The sequence below is a fragment of the Cnephaeus nilssonii genome, assembly GCF_951640355.1.
Source record: "Cnephaeus nilssonii genome assembly, chromosome: 3".
Lineage (NCBI taxonomy): Eukaryota > Metazoa > Chordata > Mammalia > Chiroptera > Vespertilionidae > Cnephaeus > Cnephaeus nilssonii.
The window spans coordinates 59,331,820-59,354,080 of NC_137074.1; the positions used below are offsets into that span (position 1 = coordinate 59,331,820).

The 22,261-nt window shown below is 43.2% G+C and overlaps 1 protein-coding gene across 3 annotated transcripts; it reads right to left on the reverse strand.

Annotated features, from left to right (window-relative positions):
- Nucleotides 1–577: 577 nt before the first annotated feature.
- POGLUT1 (protein O-glucosyltransferase 1) lies at nucleotides 578–20,984 on the reverse strand. Of its 3 annotated transcripts, none has more exons than XM_079767093.1 (11): nucleotides 20,782–20,984; nucleotides 19,933–20,023; nucleotides 18,483–18,626; nucleotides 17,307–17,442; nucleotides 13,481–13,602; nucleotides 8,959–9,018; nucleotides 7,479–7,578; nucleotides 5,857–5,915; nucleotides 4,428–4,595; nucleotides 3,425–3,481; nucleotides 578–2,975 (listed from the first exon to the last, which is right to left on the reverse strand). In XM_079767093.1, exons 1-11 carry the CDS (start codon nucleotides 20,924–20,926, stop codon nucleotides 2,819–2,821), a joined length of 1,239 nt encoding a protein of 412 aa, XP_079623219.1. In that variant the 5' UTR covers nucleotides 20,927–20,984; the 3' UTR covers nucleotides 578–2,818. The 3 variants fall into 3 exon arrangements, with proteins under 3 accessions (XP_079623219.1, XP_079623221.1, XP_079623220.1); XM_079767095.1 differs by lacking the exon at nucleotides 20,782–20,984 and adding an exon at nucleotides 20,577–20,603; XM_079767094.1 differs by lacking the exon at nucleotides 20,782–20,984 and adding an exon at nucleotides 20,160–20,570.
- Between the last annotated feature and the right edge of the window lie 1,277 nt (nucleotides 20,985–22,261).

The window sequence follows — 22,261 nt, forward strand, 5'->3', positions numbered from 1 at the left end:
CTTATCTAACGTGAAGGCATCTTTAGATGCATGGGAAGATGGGTTTGTATGTATGTGTGTTCTTATTCATTATCAGTGTAGGGGTGAAGGATAGGGATATCCTCTTTGGAGCTGACCCAAAAGGAGCCCATTGTTTTTTCTCTTGGGAATATTAGGCTGAGAGAGAGCCTGGCAGATTCTGGAACTATACACAGGAGCATTCTAGAGATAGTTCAGAACTCTTGCTGAGATTTCTGGAGTTGCCTTGCTCTCTACCCTTCCAACTACTATGAACCTTGTTTAGATCCTTTAAGATGTCTTCATATCCTTTTAATACGTTCTTTTGCTTAATCTAGCTGGAGGCTGTTTCTGTTCTCAGCAACTAGGAGAGCCTGACCTAACAGTGGGATAGGTGGGCCACTGACAACATCACACAAATCATACTTGCCAAATAAAGAAAGGAAAAGCATGACCTGTCTTATCCAAGTATCCCACTTCATTCAAATAAACTACGTTATACTTTTTCCTTGAGAAAAAAAAAAAAAAGAGTGGCCTTTAGCTCACTGAGGAGGAAGGGGTAAGTTTGGGACCCAGCGAGTATTAACAACAAACAACCATCAGAAGTTATAGGGATAAAAATTATTTTCAAAAACATACATTTTCCATATTGTTACACACCATCCTCATACCATCTACACTGAGGTAAACAGGTAATTATAAAATCTGAGTAACATTTGCTGTATTTAAATACAAATATGCCCTTATTGACTTTGCAAAGGGCAGGTGATAATTTGCATTGTTCCAATTGTTAGTCTCACACAGTCCCCCATTGGAGCCAACGGCCAGGCAATCTGTAAATAGGATCTAGTTAAGCCAACTGTCTCCATCCATACACCCATTCACCAAGTCACCCTTCCAAAAATACTTCAGGGTCTACTCTGTGTGAGGCACTCACTGCACTGGATAATGGAGACATCAAGATGAGTAAAACATGATTCCCACCCATCAAGAAGCTTGCAGAACAACAGTCAAATAACTACAGTACAATGTGATGTCATATAATACAGGCATGAGCAAAATATTGCTTCTAACTGCCTAGAGCTGTGGTCGGCAAACTGAGGCTCGCGAGCCACACGCGGCTCTTTGGCCCCTTGAGTGTGCCTCTTTCACAAAATACCACGGCCTGGACGAGTCTATTTTGAAGAAGTGGCATTAGAAGAAGTTTAAGTTTAAAAAATTTGGCTCTCAAAAGAAATTTCAATCGTTGTACTGTTGATATTTGGCTCTGTTGACTAATGAGTTTGCCGACCACTGGCCTAGAGGAATGAAAGAGAGGCCTCAGAGAAAAGGTGATGCTTGAGCTGGAACTTGAAGGGAAACACTCACAGAAAAATGTACTGTCAGCTCCTAATCCAAAGGACAGAAAATTTTGTTCCTAGTTTAGTAAGAGAAAAAACTAAAATACAGAAAGAATGACATCTATTAGGACCTCATACTGACAAGGCAAAACCATAATATATATAACTCATAAATATGGAGCTCCTATCACTACACTTATAGCACCTAAGGACACAATCCCCATTAATTTTCCATGCTAAAAACGTTCAACTTTAAATATCTGGCTTATTACACGCAATGGTCTTACTAGTGATATTTAACTCCTCTAAGAAGGTCTTTATGCTTAAATTTTTGTGGAAGGGAATTTAAAAGGCAATTTCTCACAAATAGAATAAAATCCTGATTTTATATGACTGAATCTCACATTTACTAATTTTGAAACCAATTAATACCAATCTGTTCTTAGGAGTCAAAGGAAAAGAACTGATTTCTCTGTAGAAAGGTTGGGCTTAAGGGACAAGGATGGTTCTAAGTCTATAACTAAAACTCAGACTATATGAGTTTTAATCTAACAATTTTTCTTCATTTTCGATTGTTAGCAGGAGCATCCCGAGAGATTAAACTAATATTTAACAGTAAAAAGGGGAAAAGCAGATCCTGCAAGGCAGTGAGAGTATGGACTGCTGCCAATTGAAGGAGGAAAAATATTAGGGATGTGCAAGGAATGAAGAGTTGCTGTCCTATGCACAGTTCCTTCAAAGAGTGAGGACTCCTTCCTAACCTGATTAAGAGGTTTATGTATTTTTTTTTAGAGACCATAAAAAGAAGAGTATGAAGGCACAAAAGGAACTTGAGATCCAATTGCAATTATCATGCAACTAGTCCCTTTCTATATGGCATTATAGAAACCTCCTGAGTACTAAAGAGTTTATGCTTTTACAGAAGGGGTCTCCTATGTCATTGCATGGCACAACTACTGCTTCCTTAGGCCTTTCAAAAAATAATCCCCAAGTACTTTCACAAACCCTATAGGGCTTCCTACATTAAAATATAGCATCAAAGATCAAGCCTAGAATAACTGCAGAATTGTGGCGATGAGTTGTACTAGTTCCAAATGATTGAGTTTCTGCTCCAAACGGTGGCACAAAGAACACCATCCCATGGACACAGTCAGGTTCACAGTGATGTACATATATATGTGGATGACCTGAGGCACAAGCTGTGATTGGTCCTAAGAAAATGAAAGGTAGAATCGGGTACAAAACCCACATATCATGATTTCTGGTCCTTGTTCAGCCAAAGCGTTGAGCTGCTTCATATCTGTGTTATACACGTTTTGGATCTTTCTCGAGACTTGCTCTGGGTGCAGCATGACAAGGAAAACCAGATATTTGTCTTGGTAACAGTATTCAAGGTATAGGTGCTACATTCATGGTAAGCTTCCACCACAGGATATCTCAGATCTGCTGCCATAGAGAGGACTTTGATCCGATGATGGCTATTAGAGTTCAGTTTTCAAAATTTTGGGAATAATCTGATCATAACCTTTCCTTCTTGTTACATTATAGGACAGGAATTTCGAGTATTCAGTCAACAGGTTCTCCCAGTAACAGGTGATGTCATCCATCCTCAAGTGGTTCATAATAAAATGGCTTCCTCTAGAGACAAGATTAACAAGAACTTTTAAAGCACAGCATTTAATAGTACTAATAGCTTATAATTGAGTGCTTACCTTGTGCCAAGCACTGTTCAGAGTACTTTATATGATTTAACTCTTTTGATCCTCAGAACCAACCCTCTTGCCGTCATATCCATACATGTGCACTTAGCAATAGAACTTACATTTTTTTCTTAAAAACAGACATATAAACAGCCAGCGCTCAGAAAAAGTACTCAGTTATCTCAATGATTTCAGTCTACTACTATAAAATATGGGCTTGGGGCATTTGTGAAAGTGTGCTTTTCTCCCCAGGGAAGCTTTCATTCGGATTATCTCTGTATAATAAAGATCCAATCCAGTTATCACCATGGTAACACTATTAATATAATTTTAGCTAGGGTAAAATAGGGATGATAAAGTGGAAAAGGAAAAATGAACAGAACCTACCTTTCAGCGATTTCTTGAGCTATGTCATCATTTGCTTTTACAAAATGCAACAGTTCCCTAAAATGGAAAGGATTATTAGACTCTGAAATATAGAACAAGCTTATTAGCACTAAATCAGAAATACCATAGATTACAGTTAATCTCTTGGTAGTGGATGGTAGATTTTGTTTTTTTTATTTTTATTTATTTTAATTTTTTAAAATATTTTTTATTGATTTTACAGAAAGGAAGAGAGAGGGATAGAGAATTAGAAACATCTTGAGAGAGAAACATTGATCAGCTGCCTCCTGCACGCCCCCTACTGGGGATGTGCCTGAAACCAAGGTTCATGCCCTTGACCGGAATCGAACCTGGGACCCTTCAGTCCGCAGGCCGAAGCTCTATCCACTGAGCCAAACCGGTTAGGGCAGATTTTGGTTTTTTTAAAGGGAAGATATCAGGGTCCCCACAGGAACAAAATAACAATAACAAAAGTCCCCCCACAAGCTAAAGGCAATGTGTTCTAGTTTTGGGACATAGCTGAGAAAACAGAGAAATGTTCCATAACACACATCAAAAATCCACAGGGAAGACACTTCCCTCCTGTCTCCTGCTCTGGCCCCTTATGTTTTGGGCCCCTCTCCCTACCTCTTTCTAGCTCCTCCCATCATGAGAGGAAATTTTTCTCAGGTTCACTGGGGGCAATTCTCATGCTGTATCAGAAAGTTTCTTAGACAATATAATAATATCAAACATCCCTATCTCTAGACTTTGACAGATTCGAGTTTTTTCACTGCATGCTATCTAAATGTTACATTTTGAACCAGCACTAGAGCACTTTTTCAAATTAAATCCCACTTACAGCCTAGTTGGATAAATGTTCAATAATATCTACGTGAACCGAATAAGAAAGAAAAAGCTCTTAATGGAAAAAGTCATCAGGAATAAATGCCTTAAGTGTCTGGGGACTTAGAGGCAGATTACGGGAGTGATTGGAATCTCTGCTTGGGAGAGAGTAGCTTACTGGACATTGGAGAGATCTGTTTTGACTGGGATATAGTGAACCCATGGCTTCAGCTGTGGATAGAAGAATTCCAGCCACTCATCACCAACGTGGAAAACAAGTGAACCACACAGGAAGAGGTGTTTGAACCGGAAACTTGCAGCTACACCTCGAAAATTAAACAGATACCTGAGAAAGAAAGAGCAGAATATACTTGGTACGATGTATTTGCTGCCACAAATGATCTTTTTATATTCTTAATCCCTTCTCCCCTTCTATGAACCCTCTTCCTTCTCCTTCCATTTTGATTTTTCAAGGACACATCAGCATGTCCCTATTGAGTTTCCATAAACTCCTTGCTTTTCCAGGGGCTACAGGTTATTCTTATAAATGTCAGGATGAGAGGGAAGGGGGATACTTTCTCCAGGCAGAGCTAGATAGGGCCAGGAGCTGGATGCTGAGTAGAAGGGATACAAAGGCTCAGATGGAAATGATACCTCATACTTTCCTATAAGCTATCTAGACCTCATATCTCTAACTCATCATGCCCACCCCCAGCCTTGTTTTCCTCACAGGGTACCCCATCTGGTGAAAAGCATCCCCAATTCCCTCTTCTTCTGAAGTCTGGAGAGGAAAACCAGCATGTCTAATCAATCTTCAAAGAAATACCTCCTGTAAAAAAATCTGTCTTAGCCCTAGCCAGTTTGGCTCAGTGGATAGAGCGTCAGCCTGCAAACTGAAAGGTCCCAGGTTCGATTCCGGTCAAGGGCGCAGGCCTGGGTTGTGGGCATGATCCCCAGTGGGGGACTTGCAGGAGGCAGCTGATCCATGATTCTCTCTCATCATGGATGTTTCTATCCCTCTCCCCCTCTTCCTTCCTCTCTGAAATCAATAAAAATATATTTTTTAAAAACCTATCTTAGAAAAACCATTTTCTTTTCAACATGTCTCATGCATGCACCCCTGTCTCCAACCAGCGTTGCTTCTCCCTAAAGTTCCCACTGTGCGCTGTATTCATCTCTCTGAATCCCCCTAGCATCCCGTTCCTGATCTGGTTTTACCTGTCCTTCTAATTCCTAGTCCTGGCACTTAAAATATTTTAGTTATATATGCTTTATTCATGTTGACCCTTAAACTGTGCTATTAACCTGATAATACATCATCTAACTTCAGCTATTGACTGGGTGGGGTGTGGAGAGAGGGAACCCCATCACCCTGATTAGCACACAGGCTCTATGGAAGCAGGGACCATATTTCATTATCTACACAGTTTCCCACAGAACCTAGGCCAGAGCCTTGTGTGCAGCATGTTCTCAGTAAATAACAGTTAAAGGAATGATTGTGACTTTCATAAATCCCAGCTGGGCCCTGGTATTGAAATTCTCACCCAAAGGGCAGCTCTTCCAAAAGCAAAAGGGAAACCAAGAGTCAGGAGTTCGGGAAGTCTTACTTGTATTTGCAGTGATCCACAAGATGGACATCCTTAGCAGCTGGCTTTCCCAAGGTATCCTTTAAGTGAAAAGGAATGGTAGCATTTATTGAAGACCACTGTGCAGCAAGCTAGGCAAACACTTCAAGAACATGATCTCATTTAAGTCTCATAATAAACATACTCTGGAAGCACTGTTACCCCATGTTATAGATGAAGAAGCCGAGGCTTTGAGAAGTTAGATTTGCTCAGGGTCGCATGCCCTAAGTTGTAGAGGTCATGGCCTACAGCATATTTCACTCCATGTAAACTTGACACACACAGGAGGTCACAAGTGGTAGTTGTTGGGCTTAGAGATGTACACCACCCACAAATTTGGTTGGCCATGCCAAGTATTTGAAGTAAATATTCAAACCCACTGCTAACACTGATAGGTAGTAGGACAGTCCTTACAAATATCCAGATTTCTGGCGTTTCTTGTAAAGAGAAAGAAGATCTGGTAAACTGGGCACCTATCCCCCTCGAGAGCAAAGACTGGACCTTTAGGGCTCACTCCTGTGGCCCCTGGGGCCTCTGCAGCTGAGATCCCATCTACGCACATCCAGCCACCCGAGCAGATGGTAAACTCGTTGATGAGGGGAACAAGGCCTGTTTGCTTCTGCAGCCTCCTACAGTAGCTGCTCTGCTGAATGGATACATTTTTTTCATATTTTTATTTTTACACAAAGCTTCTTAAACTTCACTTGCACCCATTCGAATAAAACTATCATATAATAAATATACCCATCTTAAAGATATACTTCGTTTTTCGCACAAGAAGTTGACAATTTTTTCTCATATCACCCTCGTATCACATCATGTGGAAGTTTCAGATGAGTACATTTCAGGCTTAAAGTTCTTTGAAGAAGGCAAGAAGTCATAGAGATAACAGGACAGAGATGGGCTCCAAACCAAAGTCAATCATTGCTGGCTTCACCTTATACTTGGAGAGTTTTAAATAAATCAAGATGCCTGCAACCCATCCCTAGAGATTCTCATTCATTTGAACCATTTTTAAGCTCTCTGGTTGGACTGTATAGTCAGGGTTAAAAACCACTGCTTTAAAACTGGGGTTGGCAGACTACAGTCCATAAGCCAAATCCAGTTTATTATTTGTTTTTGGTATGCAACCCATAAACTAAGAATATTTTTACCTTTCAAATGGTTGCAAAAAATCCAAAGGAGAATATTTTGACACATGAAAATTACATAAAATTCAAATTGCAGTGCCATAAAGCTTTATTAGCACACAGCCACGCTCATATATTTACACGTTGTTTATGGCTGATCTCATGCACCGACAATAGACCTCACAACCCACAAAGCCTAAAAAATGTACCATCTGACCCTTTACATAAAAAGTTTGTGACCTCTGGTTTAAACCTTCAAAGTACTATAAAATACTACTCCGAATATGGGTCAGGAAAGCAATGTGAGTTTGAAAAAGAATAATTTACATGTACGCTAATACTAGTTCCTGGAACTTCCTCTACATTCTTCCCATAACGGACAGGAAACCTAATCTGAAATTCTACCCAGGCGGCAATGTTCTTTGAGCGAGAATGTTCACTGCTTTAGATTCTATTCAGATGATTGGTGATTACTTTCATAGACTTCCAGGCCTGGTTTTTGGTGTACTCTGCATCAACAAGTTTTGGATTTTTCCGAGATAGAAGAATGAGAGGATCTCGTTCTGGACTTGTCCTGTAAAAGAAACACATGGCATAAAACTATGTGCTCTACACCATAATACTGTTCCCAATTTCTGGAAGGTAAGCAGTCGCTGGACCCAATGCAATGATGGTACACAGGTGGACAACTCACTGGTCACTTTAATAGCAGAGGAGGGGGATATCGGACACTGCAGCCTTAGGTGGTCCTGGGCTGTCCCCACTTTACCCTTCAGGGATGAGGAGAATTTGGTCCTTCTTTGCTTGCATCTGGTTTTTAAGATTATGTTGTTCTGGTCACTACAGCCATATCCCAGGGAATGATTTCCCTTTTAGGAGGGTTCATGTAGCGTCTATAATCAATAGTACCTATAGCTGTGTGTCTACATAATCACCACTCACCAAAATAGCTGCATGACCTATGTTGTGTGTGCTCTGTAAAGTCTAGTATAGTATTTAAATGAAAAAGAAAACAAAAAGGCTTAAAAACCCTAAGATTATATGGAGAAAAAGTCCTTGCAAGGGTCCAAGTAGCAGGTGGTCTTGACATTGGGGTGGGGGGGAGGTTTGTCATGGATCCCCTGAGAATGTGATAAGAACTATGGACTCTCCTCTCTAGAAAAAAATGCACATATCCCCCTGTAATTTCAAGAAAGTCCTCAAACTTTTGAAGTCCACACATGCATCCCAAGTTAAGAATCTGTGATCTCAAGAAGTTGATAAGGAACAGTAAGCAGTGGCTGAAGCTCATCTGCACTTGAAGTCCACTGCTCACAGTAAATAGAGGCTGGGATCGCTGACGAGGACTCACTGAGAAAATGACAAAACCCTCTCTCTTCACAGTCTCTTCTGTCTTCATCTGTTCAACACACATTCATTACGTGTCTATGTGGCAGATGCTGACCTTGACCCTGGGGATACGGAGCTGGACACGGATGGGTCCTTCCCCAACCTTTTCCCTTTCCCTCTTCCTCTCCATTTTTACACTCTCAGTCTGTGCTCTCAGCCACTATGTGGCAGCCACCTGGTCTGATGAAAAAGGCAGTCAGGAGGTCCACTGATGGTATTAACGGGCAGAGTGACTGGGCAAGGTCATAAGCTACTCCTAGGAAACTGTCATCTCTCAGGCAAGAAGACAGCTCATCTTTCTGTTCAACGTTATATACTCAATGCCCATCACACTTGTGGCACTCCGTAAATATCTGTTGAATTACTGGGTGAACATTGAATTTTAGTTCAATTAAGAGTGATTTGGGCAAATAAGTTGAGTTCTTATCTAGTCTAAAATTCTGTGATTCTATGTTTATGTCTTAGTCTTCCTTATGAGATAGAGTTTGCTACATCCTCAAAATTACTTACATTTTACACATTAACTGTAAGAATATCTTTGTAAAATGTCCAAAAATATAATCACCTTGATCCTCGGAAATACGCTGTGGAGTTTTTCTTTTTCCATGGCCACTGTGCTGCTGACCTGAAAATAGATTTTGATTAGTTTCTATGTTTTTTTTCTTAATATTATAAGGATGTGTTCTAACCATTTCTGATGATAAGTCCTGAGCTTTACATTTTAAAATAAGTCTGAGCCAGGCTGTTCAAAAGAAAAATCTCTAAATGGCATTCTGTTCCTTTTTGGTATTACTTCATTCCTCTGGAGGTGTTAGCTCGTAATATCTACAAATCTACTGCTCCATTACTAAGTTAACAACGTTGAAGGAAAAGTTCCCAAACACTAAATGACATGTTTAGGGCTATTTAATTCAGAGGATTTCTTCCCTACTTTAAGTAGAGTGCTGTCGATAAATTAACATACAAATAGGACTGCAGAAAATATCAGAAATTGAATTAAGGGCAAGAAAACAAATCATGTTTTGGAGACACAGGAGATGTCATCAGATTTCGTCTGATTTTGCAAAGCACCCTGGCATTCTTGAAACTGTACTAAGTGCTCCACAAACACAAAGTCCCTGAAACTCAGTTCTCGGAACACACATTACCCCGACCAGCTCTCCTTGCTGAAACTACTAGCTCACAGACACAGCATTCTTAACTTTCTTCGTAGGAGCCCTGCACAGAAGTTTTCACAATGTCTTCCTCTGAAAAAGGAGGGGAGGGCTCATCAGGAGTTAAAGAGGGATTGCTGGTCTATATTGGGGTCATGAGACTTAGGTGATAAGCTTTTTAGGTAGAGATACTTTTCAGACACGGAGTGTTACATTACTCATTTCTCTCTGCGGAGAGCACTGCTCCATGTTTCCTGGCCTATCTCCAGCCCTTTCCTGCTGGTTCACCTTTTCCCAGTCCTCCAGCCCCAAACCAGCACTTTCTCATGCTCTGTCCCATGTTCCACTCCATCAAAATACAAACACTACAGCACTTGGTTTTTTGTTCTATGGATTTTACAGCAGAAAAGTGATATGTGCTCGTTATATAAAATTCTAATGGAAAATCATCAAATAAAAGCAGAGAAAGCATTGTCGAATTCCCCTACTCACAGATAAACACTTTTAACAATGTAATGTTTCAATGAAAAATTTCCTTCCATATCAGGGTTCTCAACTAGAGGCCATTTTGCCCCTCTCCTTCAGGAGACATTTGGCTATATCTATAGACATTTTTGATTGTTGCTACTGAGGGATTGCTACTAGCCACTAGTGGGTAAAGGCCAAAGGATGTTGTTCAACATCCTACATTGCACAGGAAAGCCCCCTACAACAAAGAATGGCATGGCCCAACAAAGAATGATTTGGCCCCAAATAGTCCCAAGATTGAGAGACCTTGTTCTGTATAACGGAGATCATACCATGCATAATGTCGGGTAACATTCTTATAAGGACATATAGATAATAACAGTCAACACCTATATAGCACTTACTATGTTTTGGACACTGTTCTAAGTGATTCATACCTTTATTAACGTATCCTCACAACCTTATGAGGTGGGTTTCATTTTTCTTACTTTACAGTTAAGGCTCTTACGAGGTTAAGTAATTTGCCCACAGTCTCACAGCTAAGAAGAGCCAGGGTTTAAACCCAGAGTCCTTGTCCTTAAGCCCTAAACTAATTTTTATTTTCCACTCACACATGGTATGTCATAATTTGTTTCTTATGGGTGGGCTTTTAGGTAGTTTTCAACTTTTTGCTTTAAGAAACAACACTGTAGTGAGTATTCTCATACATACATCTTTGCACACTTATCAAATGAACCCCTCGGGATAAATTCTAGAAGTGAAATGGCAGGGTCAAAGGATACACACTTTAAATTTTGATATATTTTGCCAAACTATCTAACAAAAAAATGTATTAATTTATACTCAAATTTTTAGTATACATTTCCTTGCTGCCTGGGAAATTTGTGCTTAACATACACAGACATGAACGATGCATCATCTCTATTTTCCCTCTTCCTCATTCTTCCTACCCACCTACCGACTTCTCAAAAGACCAACCTTAGGACTTCTTCTCCAGGCAAGTGCTGACAGTGGCCACCACACTCTGGGGTTGTCCCAGCCCACTTTGATTGTCGCGCCCCTCCCCCCCACCCCCCCACCCCCCGCCGCCTCTGACAGTAGAGAGTGAAATCTTTAATCTACAGGGACAATGAATTCTCCTATAGAGTGAAAAATAAGTCAATGGGGACAAACTCCCAAAAAATTATAAAAATAGAAAAATGGCAGGCCAATGCAGTTGGATAATAAGCAGACTATTTAAGTTTCAAGGTAAGAAATAAAATCACATAGCCTGAGATTCTAAATGGAAGGATCTAAGAAATAAAATGGCAATTCTATAATCCTATATAATAAAAGCTCAATATGCTAAGTGCCTGGTCATCCGGTCGGCTGTTCAACCAATCGAAGCGTAATATTCTCATGATATGCTAAGGCTACTCAACTGCTCACCATGATGTGCACTGACCACCAGGGAGCAGACAGTTGACTTGTCGACCAGTAGCTATGACATTCACTGACTACCAGGGGCAGACGCTCTGACCGGTAGGTTAGCTTGCTGCTGGGGTCCGGCAGATCAGGACTGAGTGAGACGGGTCGGACACTCCCTGGAGCCTTCCCATGGTCCCTCCCCAGCTGACCAACTTCCCACGTACCTCCCTGGCCCCGATAGTGCACTGGTGGGGTCCCTCAGCCTGGCCTGTGCCCTCTCGCAATCCGGGACCCCTCAGGGGATGTTGGAGAGCTGGTTTCAGCCCAATCCCTCAGACAAGGATGAGGGACTCCACTGGTGCACTAATTCATGCACCGGGCCTCTAGTCATAAATAAATTCAGTTGAAGAATATAAGGGGAAGTTATCAAAAGAAAAAAAAATTCATCTAAGATTAGATTTTAAAACATATTCTATCTCACTATAAATTGCTTATTAACTCACAAGGGGAGAAATAGTAACTATACAATGAAGGAAATGGATAACACCTTGACCAGGTGATCAAAATCAACATCACTAATGAGGGGTGGATGGATGAAAAATTACTTCTGTAGTAAGTAAATACAGTATTTGGACCAGCAATGCATTAACTGAATCTGATCATGAGGAAATAGACAAAACCAAGTTGAAGAATGTTCTGCAATCTTCAAAATGTCAATGTCATGAAAGAGAAAGACAGACTAAAAAGCTGTTTCAGATCAAAGGAGACTGAAGAGACATAACAACTGCATGCAATATATGATCTTGGACTGTATCCTGTACTGGAGGGGGAAAGCACTATATAGGGCATTACTGAGATTTTAAAGTGTTATATCAATACTATTTCCTGAATTTGGTAATTACAGTGTGGTTATAAAAGAGAACACCCTTGCTTTTAGGAAATATGCAACTAAAATATTAAAGAGTTAAGGGTCACACTCTGAAATAGTCCATAAAAAACAAATTATGCATCCTAGCAGGTTTGGTTCAGTGGACAGAGTGTCGGCCTCAAGACTGAAGGGTCCTGAGTTTGATTCTGGTCAAGGGCACGTACCTCGGTTGCAGGCTTGATCCCCAGCCCTGGTTGGGGCGCACGCAGGAAGCAACCAATTGATGTGTCTCTCTCACATAGATGTTTCTCTCTGGTTCTCCCACTCCCTTCCACTCTCTCTAAAAATCAATGGAAAAATATCCTCAGGTAAGGATTAAAAAAAAACTATTAAAAAATTATGCATGTATTATACATATGGTTTAAATGTCCATCAAAAGACATAATAAGTCCAGCCGGTGTGGCTCAGTGGTTGAGCATCGACCTATGAACCAAGAGGTCATAGTTCAATTTCAGATCAGAGAACATGCCCAGGTTACAGGCTCAATCCCTCATAGGAGGTGTGCAGTAGGCAGCTGATCAATGATTCTCTCTCATCATTGATGTTTCTATCTCTCTCTGTCCCTCTCCTTCCCTCTCTTAAATCAATAAAAATATATTTTAAAAAATAAATTCTGAAATGAAGGCAGGATGGGATGGAACCAAAAGGCCAAGGAATGTCTCAACCATGTACAGAGAGGATCTTAAGTAAGCTTTTCTTTGAGATACCTATGGGACATTGATGCCCACTCCATCCCCACCTAAAGGACTTAGTTCTAAATTATGAAGTGCATTTATGTTCCTCCAGGTAATGTTCTATCCTTCCCCACAACATGCTCATTCATTTTTTCCCTCATTATAAAGTAATTCACTCTTAGAGAATCTTAAAAGTATAGAAAAGTTCAAGGAAGAAAAGGCTTCTATAATCTTCCACAGAGGCACTGCTGATATCTTAGAGCAGGTTCCTCTGTTCTTTTTCCATGGATGCATAGATAATTTACGCACAGGTAAAATTGCTTTTGCTATAAACAGTTTTTTGTCTTTTATTTTTAACTTAAAAGTTAGTCATTTTAAAGTAATTGTTTATACTCTACTGTTTATTTCAAGAAGACCCATAAAGAGGGACAAACGTAACCTCCCTCGAGGACCTACCTTACCAGATCTTCTCTGAAGAGGTCCCACCGTCCAAGACCCATAGGATAAATTGGCCAAACAGCGGGCCCCCCTTCCCAAAAGGTCCAAGCAGGATACATGATATCATGGTACTCTGATGTCTTCAACAGAAACAGAAAGGTCGTTCTAAATCAGGTGCACAAGAGAGGGAAAAGCAGCCAACTGCATTCATGCCACAGGATCTGGACAAAGGCCTTGCAAGCCTTAGTGCCACATTGTCAAAGATATAGCTTCCCTAGTCTGCGAAGCCTGGACTCCAGACACTAAAGGGCAAAAACGATCACGAGTTAAAATTCATGAATTTGAAATTGCATTGAAGGCCAACTTTTCCAGTTCCCCAAAGTTCTGTTTTTCTAGAAGACACCCACTGTCAGGGTTTTCAGTTTAAGGAAATATACACAATTCTGAATGATTACATAGCTGTCTCATCTTTTAACTGCTATTACACTTGGAGTGTATACTGACTCACCAGTTCTTGGTTATTTCCTAGATGGATCTTTTGAGCAAGAATTAGGAAATACAGTGCAATGGTTAAGAATGTGGGCTTTTGAGACAGATGATTTGAATCTGAATGCTGACGCCACCTTTTTCCTCTCTAGACAAGTTACTTAATCTTTCTATGCCCAGTTTCCTTATCTTTATAATGGGAGAGATAATATCAATAATACTATCTATATAACAGGTTTGTTTTGAATATTAAATGAGTTATACATGTAAAAAGTTTAGAACAACATCTGACTCAATAAGTGTCAGTGCTACCTAACACTGTGGCACTGTTGAACTCACATTGGTTGGTCAATAAATTCTTGGTTACTCATCTATCAGAGTTAGAAGTACTGATGGGCAGAATGGGGTAAAAGGTGTTATCCCACATCTTTTGAAAAAAGTTTGAAACCATTTGTTTCCTTTTTATGGTTACTTCTGTTTAAACTCTGGCCACTCACTCTCGTTGGTTAGAGCATTATGCTGATATGCCAAGTAGCGATTCAATTCCCAAGACACATGCAAGCAACCAATGAATGTATAAATAAGTGGAACAACAAATCAATGTTTCTCTTTCTCTCTCTCTCTCTCTCTCTCTCTCTCTCCCTCCCACGCCCCTCCCCCATCCTCTAAAAAGAAAAAAATTTTGGCCACTCATAAACCTCTAACTCTACTGTTTCTTCCATTGGAATTACACATGCAGTATGCTATTTTCATTCTCTCAAATACTTAAAAATGTATTTGAGCAGACATAGCTGCTCAATAGAAGATGCACAATTACCATAAAGTTGACAGCCTAAAATGCCTCCTTTGGCCCTAGCTGGTTTGGCTCACTTGATAGAATGTCCACCCACGGACTGAAGGGTCCTGGGTTCGATTCCAGTCAAGGGCACATACCTGGGTTGCAGGCTCGATCCCCGTGCCAGAGGCAACCAATTGATGTGTCTCTCTCACATTGATGTTTCTCTTTCTCTGTCTCTCCCCCTCCCTTCCATTCTCTCTAAAAATCAATGAAAAAAATATCCTTGGATGAGGATTTAAAAGAAAAAAAGAAGTCCCTTCTGAGGGAAGTAAAGATGAAAAGGAAGTTAGTATACTGATGCTCATACTTTATTATCCACAGAAACAACAGGTAAACAACAAAGTCCTCGCTGACTTACATGGGAGCCTCTATTTGCTCTTCTGGAAGGCTTCCATGACAAACAAGGGGACCAAGCACTTTTGAGAACTGAGGCTAAGTCATGGGAAATGCACACAAATACGCCTCAGACCACTTGCAATACAGGAAATAAACAAGTCTGGAAGGAAAGTAAACCGTGATAAAGAAAAGGTAGGGGTAAAAAGTCCCTTTGCTTTGGAAAAACCAAATCAGAGATGATGTTCCTTTTCTCAAAGTCCATAGGGTTTTCCTAAACCTACTCTTCTCCATAGAATCTTCCACCCACTCTCTTTCAGTTCCCCCAGCCCTGCCCTCAAATGCATTCAAACTCGGTCTCTAGGGATCCAAGGCCCATCCCTGCCAATACACCATTTACAAGAACCTGAGCACTGGCAAGACATTAACTGTCCCAAGTTCTACGAGCCCAAGATGTGTCCCAGTACTCCTCTCCTTCCATAACTAGACCCGAAGACCACCCTCTCTCAATCCCTCTTGGATATCCCAGGCCTATCCCCTCCATGTGCTGCTTGGACACAAACTGTGTGGAGTGATCGAACACATTCGGTTTCACGGTTAGCCATGCTGGGCCCCTGGGATACAGTGACAGATAAGCCAGATGTTACCAAACACTGTGGCTGATGTATATATTATAGGAGCTCAACAAGTATTTTTTTAACCCACTGTACGCCATAAGTGTCTGCAGACGCAAGCGGCAGACCTTCCCCACACGCCACGCACGTCTATAAAAGAGACGTTTTCCCTAAGTGGCAGCCCTGACTGACTTTAAAATCATTTTTCGTGAGAATTTTCAGCTGAAAATATTCAAGAACACCCAACTTGTGAGTAATATATTTATTTTTATAATATTCATTGCAAACTGATTTTTTAAATTAAATTCAAAATATCATGGCGTGTGGGGATGGTTTCCGTTTTGGATGCCAGGCAGTTAACTGGTTAAATGTGCTCTCTAATTCCAAGCCCAGAAGTTTTCTTGGGCCTCTCTTCTCCCTCTCTCTCTCTCTCTCTCTCTCTCTCTCATCTCTGAACCCCACCTCCAATGTCCACTAGGTTCTTCAGGCCTCTCTTTCCCTACCCTCTATCACTAGCTCTAGAGACACTTAAGCCATCTCACATTACTTACAGACCTTCAACCCCATCTCCTCAGCCTCATTGCTCAACTACTGTGAAACTAACAGGGACACAGACCCAGTTCTGGATCTCAGACCTCATCCTCACCATGACCCATTACACTCTGTCATAGGACAATCATCTCCTGCTCATATCCTAGAGCAGGGTGGGGAACATCTGGCCCACGGGCAGTATAAGGCTCTCGAAATCATTTGGTCTGGCCCTGCCAAGACATTAGGGGCGAATTAATTAAATGTTTGACCAAATATTGCAGGCTAATTTTTAAGTTGAGAATTTTGTATGGCCCGTGAATGATGTTATGAATATCCAAATGGCCCAGCCAGTGTGGCTCAGTGGTTGAGCATTGACCTATGAACCAGGAGTTCATGGTTCAATTCCCATTCAGGGCACATGGCAAGGTTTCGGGCTTCATCCCCAGTGGGGGGTGTGCAAGAGGCAGCCAATCAATGATTCTCTCTCATCATTGATGTTTCAATCTCTCTCCCTCTCCCAGTCTCTCTGAAATCAATAAATATATATAAAAAATCCTTTATAGTAAAAGGCTACTATGCAAATTGACCAAAGAGCAGAACGACCAGTTACTATGACACGCGCCGACCACCAGGGGACAGACACTCAATGCAGGAGCTGTCCCCTGGTAGTCAGTGTGCTTCCACAGGGGGAGCGCTGCTCAGCCAGAAGCCTGGCTCACGGCTGGCGAGTGCAGCGGTGGCAAGAGCCTCTCCCACCTCCATGGCAGCGCTAAGGATGTCCTACTGCCGGCTTAGGCCCGCTCCCCATTTGGAGCGGGCCTAAGCTGTCAGTCAGACATCCCCCAAGGGCTCCTGGACTGAGAGAGGGCACAGGCTGGGCTAAGGAACCCCCCCACACACACACACCCCGAGTGCACGAATTTTGTGCAAAAGGCCTCTAGTAATAAATAAATATCCCAATGGCCCTTGGCAGAAAAACAATTCCCACCCCTGTCCTAGAGGATCACCCCGCATCCCCTCATATGGCTCTTCCTATACTCACCTTGCTGAAGGAGAAGACTGGAATGGCAGGTTCCATCCACTTAGGAACCTGAGGATAATCTCGTACATTGATCACCATCTCCATGTCAGGAAGGTGCCCGATAACTTCCAAAATGAAGTGTTCCACACCACTGCATCTGTCAAACAGAAACGCCATAGATTCACCAGAGCAGTGCCTGCTCTAGGACAAGGCAGTGTCCCAGGCACACTTTATTTTATTTTTTAAATATAGTTTATTAGTATGACATTCTTTTTTTTTTTTCCATTGATTTTTAGGGAGAATGGAAGAGAGAGGGAAAGACAGAGAGAGAAACATCAACGTGAGAGAAATACATCAATTGGTTGCCTCCTGCACGCGCCCTGACCAGGGCCTGGGCGGGGAGGAGCTTACAACCAAGGTACGTGCCCTTGACTGGAATCGAACCCGGGACCCTTTGGTCCGCAGGCTGATGCTCTATCTGCTGAGCCAAACTGGTTAGGGCCCCAGGCATACTTTAAAAAAATGTTTTTAGCCTCCTGCATGCCCCCTATTGGGGACTGAGCCTGCAACCCTGGCATGTGCCCTGACCAGGACTTGAACTGGTGACCTCTAGGGATGATGCTCAACCAACTGAGCACACTCACCGGGCTGGAAGTTTTATTTATATACAAGACCCCTAAAAGGGAGGTTTATCATTAGTTGTATCATCAGTCCATGACCCTCCTGCTCACCCCCAACTCTCAGCCCACTGATTCATAATTTGTAGCTCCAGCTACTCCTCGTGACTTTCCACTATGTTACTGCGAATACTTGGTATCTAGAACAATAGTTGGCCTTTGACAATCCATGCTTTTCCTCCACCTTCAGCACAGCTCAATCCTGCTAGGTCTCATCAGCCTGTGTCCTGCAGCTACAACATCCAGAGAAAGCAGAGAAGGGACAGAGCAAAGGCCAGTATAGCCAGTGACATGCCCACGCCTCACAAAGAGAGAAGACAGGCTTTGATGTAGGAGAAGGAAGGATAGGAGTTGGCAAGAAAAATTCCCAGGCGAGAAGAGCTTGTCATGTGAGGAGGAATTGACCTGGGGGGGGGGGGGCGGGGGGGGGCGCGGTCCCTTTAATGGGCTTCTCCATAAGGACATCAAGTAAGCCCCTATGTAATAAGGTCAGAAGATATATTTGCCTCATAACTCTTACCTTGAGGGAAACATGCAGTCATTTTCTCGGTATAATCTGTTCTTAATGATCTGATAGTGAGTTCCCAGCTTCCGCCTGACTACCTCCTCCATCATCTTTCTAGAGATACCTCCTCGGAAAGGAGTCAGATCCTCTTCTATGACACTAGGAAAGAACGGGACTCGTCAAGGAAAGCAGGCCAAGATGGTGGCACCATTCTGCCTACTTCCCTGGGTTTAGGGTTAGTATTAAAGAACACAGTAAGCTGAGGGAAAGAATAGAGAGCAGGAACGAGTACCCTTACCCCCAGAAGCACCTTAGGGAATCTAAAACATCACCAACATCAAAGTCACCAAACAGAAAAAGCAAGTAAATGTCCCTTCTTCCTCCTCCATCTGGATTGCCCCTCCCTTGCCTGATGCATATTCCACCTTCCCTACACAAGTCACATCTGCATGCTCCCAGTCACTGCAGTCCCACTGACATCCCCTCCTCTGAATCCCACAGAAGATACAGTTTATGCCTTGCAGTCTGACACTGTCTGACTCCCTTGTTCTGGTCTGTCTGGCTCCTACCCACCCCATCCCAAACCATAGCAGCCTACCAGCAATAACAAAAAATTACACAATTTTTTTTAACTGATTTTACTTTTTTTTTTTTTAGGGAGAGAGATAGAGAGATGGAAACACTGATGAGCTGACTCCTGCAGGCACCCTACTGGAGATTGAGCCAGCAACCCTGGCATGTACCCTGACTGGGAATCGAACCGGGGACTCTTGGTTCATGGGTTGATGCTCAACCATCAAGCAACACCGGCTGGGCAAATTACACTATTTTGGATTCCTTTTATAAAGTTCAATACATAGTAAGTTTTTAATAAGTATCAGAAGCACTAGGTGAATTTTTTGAGGAGCTGTGGAATAACATAATAAGGAGCTAAAGGACCCTGATATTCAGCTGATGCGGAATCTGAGACCCAGAGAAGGCTGGCCATGGGGATAATGAGTGGGAGTGCTGAGACTAGAAGTGATTATTGCTTTCGGAGTAATCTTTCTTCCACACTCCAGCCCTAAATTAAAAGTAATCAGCAGGAAAGGTATAATTAGATTCATTTATAAATACGTTCATTCCTTCAACAATATTTATTGAGTACTTGCTGAGAGCCACACCAGGGATACGACGGTGGATACGACATAGGCCTTGACCTGAAGAAGCTTTCAGTGGGGAAAACAGACAAGCACAGGTACTGACTCCCACAAGGAGCATGTGGCAAGGCTGAGACCACCTGGGCTCTCCTATCCCAGGGCATTTTTATTCCCTAGAAATAGTAAACCACCTCAGGAACCCCATCTGCTTTCACAAATAGGCTTGGCTCTGACCACAGCAACCAAGGCCTCTTAGAGACCTTAGGGGACTTGCTTGTGACAAAAACTAAATTCTCAAAGACAAATAAATCAAAGAACTGACTCACCCATGGTAGCAGCTGCAGTTTTGACTTGAACATGGTTCGTAATTCTCCAAAGACCTGTTAATTTGGTCAATAAATACGTTCCATTTTGAACCTTCAAAAAGGGAAATAAATGAAAGTTAACAAAGTACCCCTGAGCATTCTTACTAATAGTGGCAGACAGGCAGAACCAATAGAAGGCCAGAAGTTTTAGACAGCCCGCTTCCCACCCCACTGGTGGACACGCAAACCTAGGAAGGATTCCTTCTGTAACTCTCCAGCACTCAAGGCAAGTCTGCTCCTGCTCTCGGCCCTCAGGTATCCAAGAAACTGGAAATTTCTCCAGCTTAACGCCTGACGCTCAGAAGGCTACGGGTATGCTGTACTGACTGGTGAGAGTAACACCGATTCCCACCGTTTACTAATCAAACGGAGTCCTATAAAGAGGATAAATTAAAAGCCACAGACAGGAACCCTCCCTTCATCTCTTCTGGCAATGGTCTGAGAAAACACACGCCACACAGAGACACACCCCGCGCACGGGATTTAACCCCCAGTGTGTTTCTGCGGGGCGCAGAGCTGCCAAGCGCGGGCGATGCCTGCCATGGATGACCAGAGGAATTCCCTCTCCTCCCCACTGTCGCTCGGAATCCCGAAGAACCGCTTACTCTCCAGGACCCTGAGCAGCAGAGGCAGCGCCAGACACCCACTCTCCGCCCCCAGCCCCCCTCCCTCCCCACCCGCACATCCCGCCGCCCCTGTGCGCGGTGCCCAGCTCTGCGGGAATCGCGGCCACAGCGGAGCCAAGAGGCAGGAGAGCGCCTCCGCCCCGCGCCCGCCCCGGCTCCGCTCGGCCCGCCCGCCCGGGCCCACCTGACTCCTGGCGGCCCTGCGCCGGGGGCAGGAGCAGCAGCAGCAGCCACAGCCCAGGCGGGCAGCGCGCGCCCCGCTCCATCGCCGGGAGCCACTGCGGAACCCCCGCGGTGCCACCCGCGGAAGCGCCGCCCCGCACCAGCATGGGAGCCGCACCACGTGCGCGGGGCGCCCCACACAGAGATGGCGGGCGGCCTCCGCCTCCCCGCCCCCAGGTCCCAGCCCCGGCGGTTTCCCGGGGCGGCTCGCCTGGAAGCCAGGCTTCCTTCCCGCCGCTCGGTGAACGCGCTGGTCCGCCGGCCGGGCAGTCCTGCGCCTTTGTTTAGAGCCAAGCTATACGGTTCGCTATCTAAGGGGACCAAGAGTTTTGCCTTTTGGGATATTGATTTCAAGCTGTTTATCAAGAGACAAAAGACTCAGCAAGAACCTTTGTCTGCATAAGCGGTTCCGGTAGAAAGGCCTGCTCCGGGAAGGGGATCCTAAGGTTCGCCTTCGCCGGGTTTGAATTAAGGGTGGCGAATGCAGGGCTTCAGGCAGGGGCCCATGAGCTGGATACCCGCCGCGTCCCAATGTTTCCTGAGTTACCTTGTAAGAGTGTGTATTCCACTCTTCCTCAACTACTGGTAAAGAGCCCATTCTCACTTCGGAAATCGAAGATCCCTCGTCACCCCCACCCCCGCCTTTCTCCTTTGTTCAAAATGCTACCTGTGTCCAACGTTGCCTCACTCTCTTTGGAATTTTCATGCTTATGTGAGTTCCCTATGCACATGTATTAAAATTTTATTTTCTCCTGTTAATCTGTTTCTGTTCATTTGATTGTTAGCCCAGCTAGAAAAACGTAGAAGGTGGGAGGGGGGAAAATTTTATATATATATAAAATTTTATAGATATATATCTCCCACACTATAGTGTATAGCTCTGTTAGACCCCAAGGGCTTGCAAATAGTATAGCATAGGTCTCCTCGTAATAGGAAGTGATCAGACAAGGAAAAATATCAGTGGACAACATCATACTGGACAGTATAGCTGTTTAGGTGTATATATATAGTGACCATAAAACTACAAGTTTTAACTGTTGTCTAAAGTGTGCATAGTGACTGTTAGGTCCACACCAAAAGGAGCCGGGCCGAGAGATGCTGTGGGAGTTTAAGAAACGTTATTTCATTCTCTCACACCAGTGTGTGGGTGTCAGACCCGAGGGGGTGGTGAGGCTCTCTTATATAGGGTAGAAGTACACAATATAGGGTCAGGATGTGGGTGCGAGAGTTGGTCAGTTGGAGGGGAAGACACCAGTTGGTCAAGGGAGTCAAGGGAGGAGAGTGCAAAGGTCGATCAGGAGGAAAGAAGTTCTTCTCATCCTGCTTCTGCAGGCATTCGTCATCTGCTCAAACCTATGGGAACAGCTTATAACAATATATATTTCAGAAGAGAGATTAGGGGTAGTTCATCCTAACAGTGTCAACTTAAGCTCCGTGGAAAT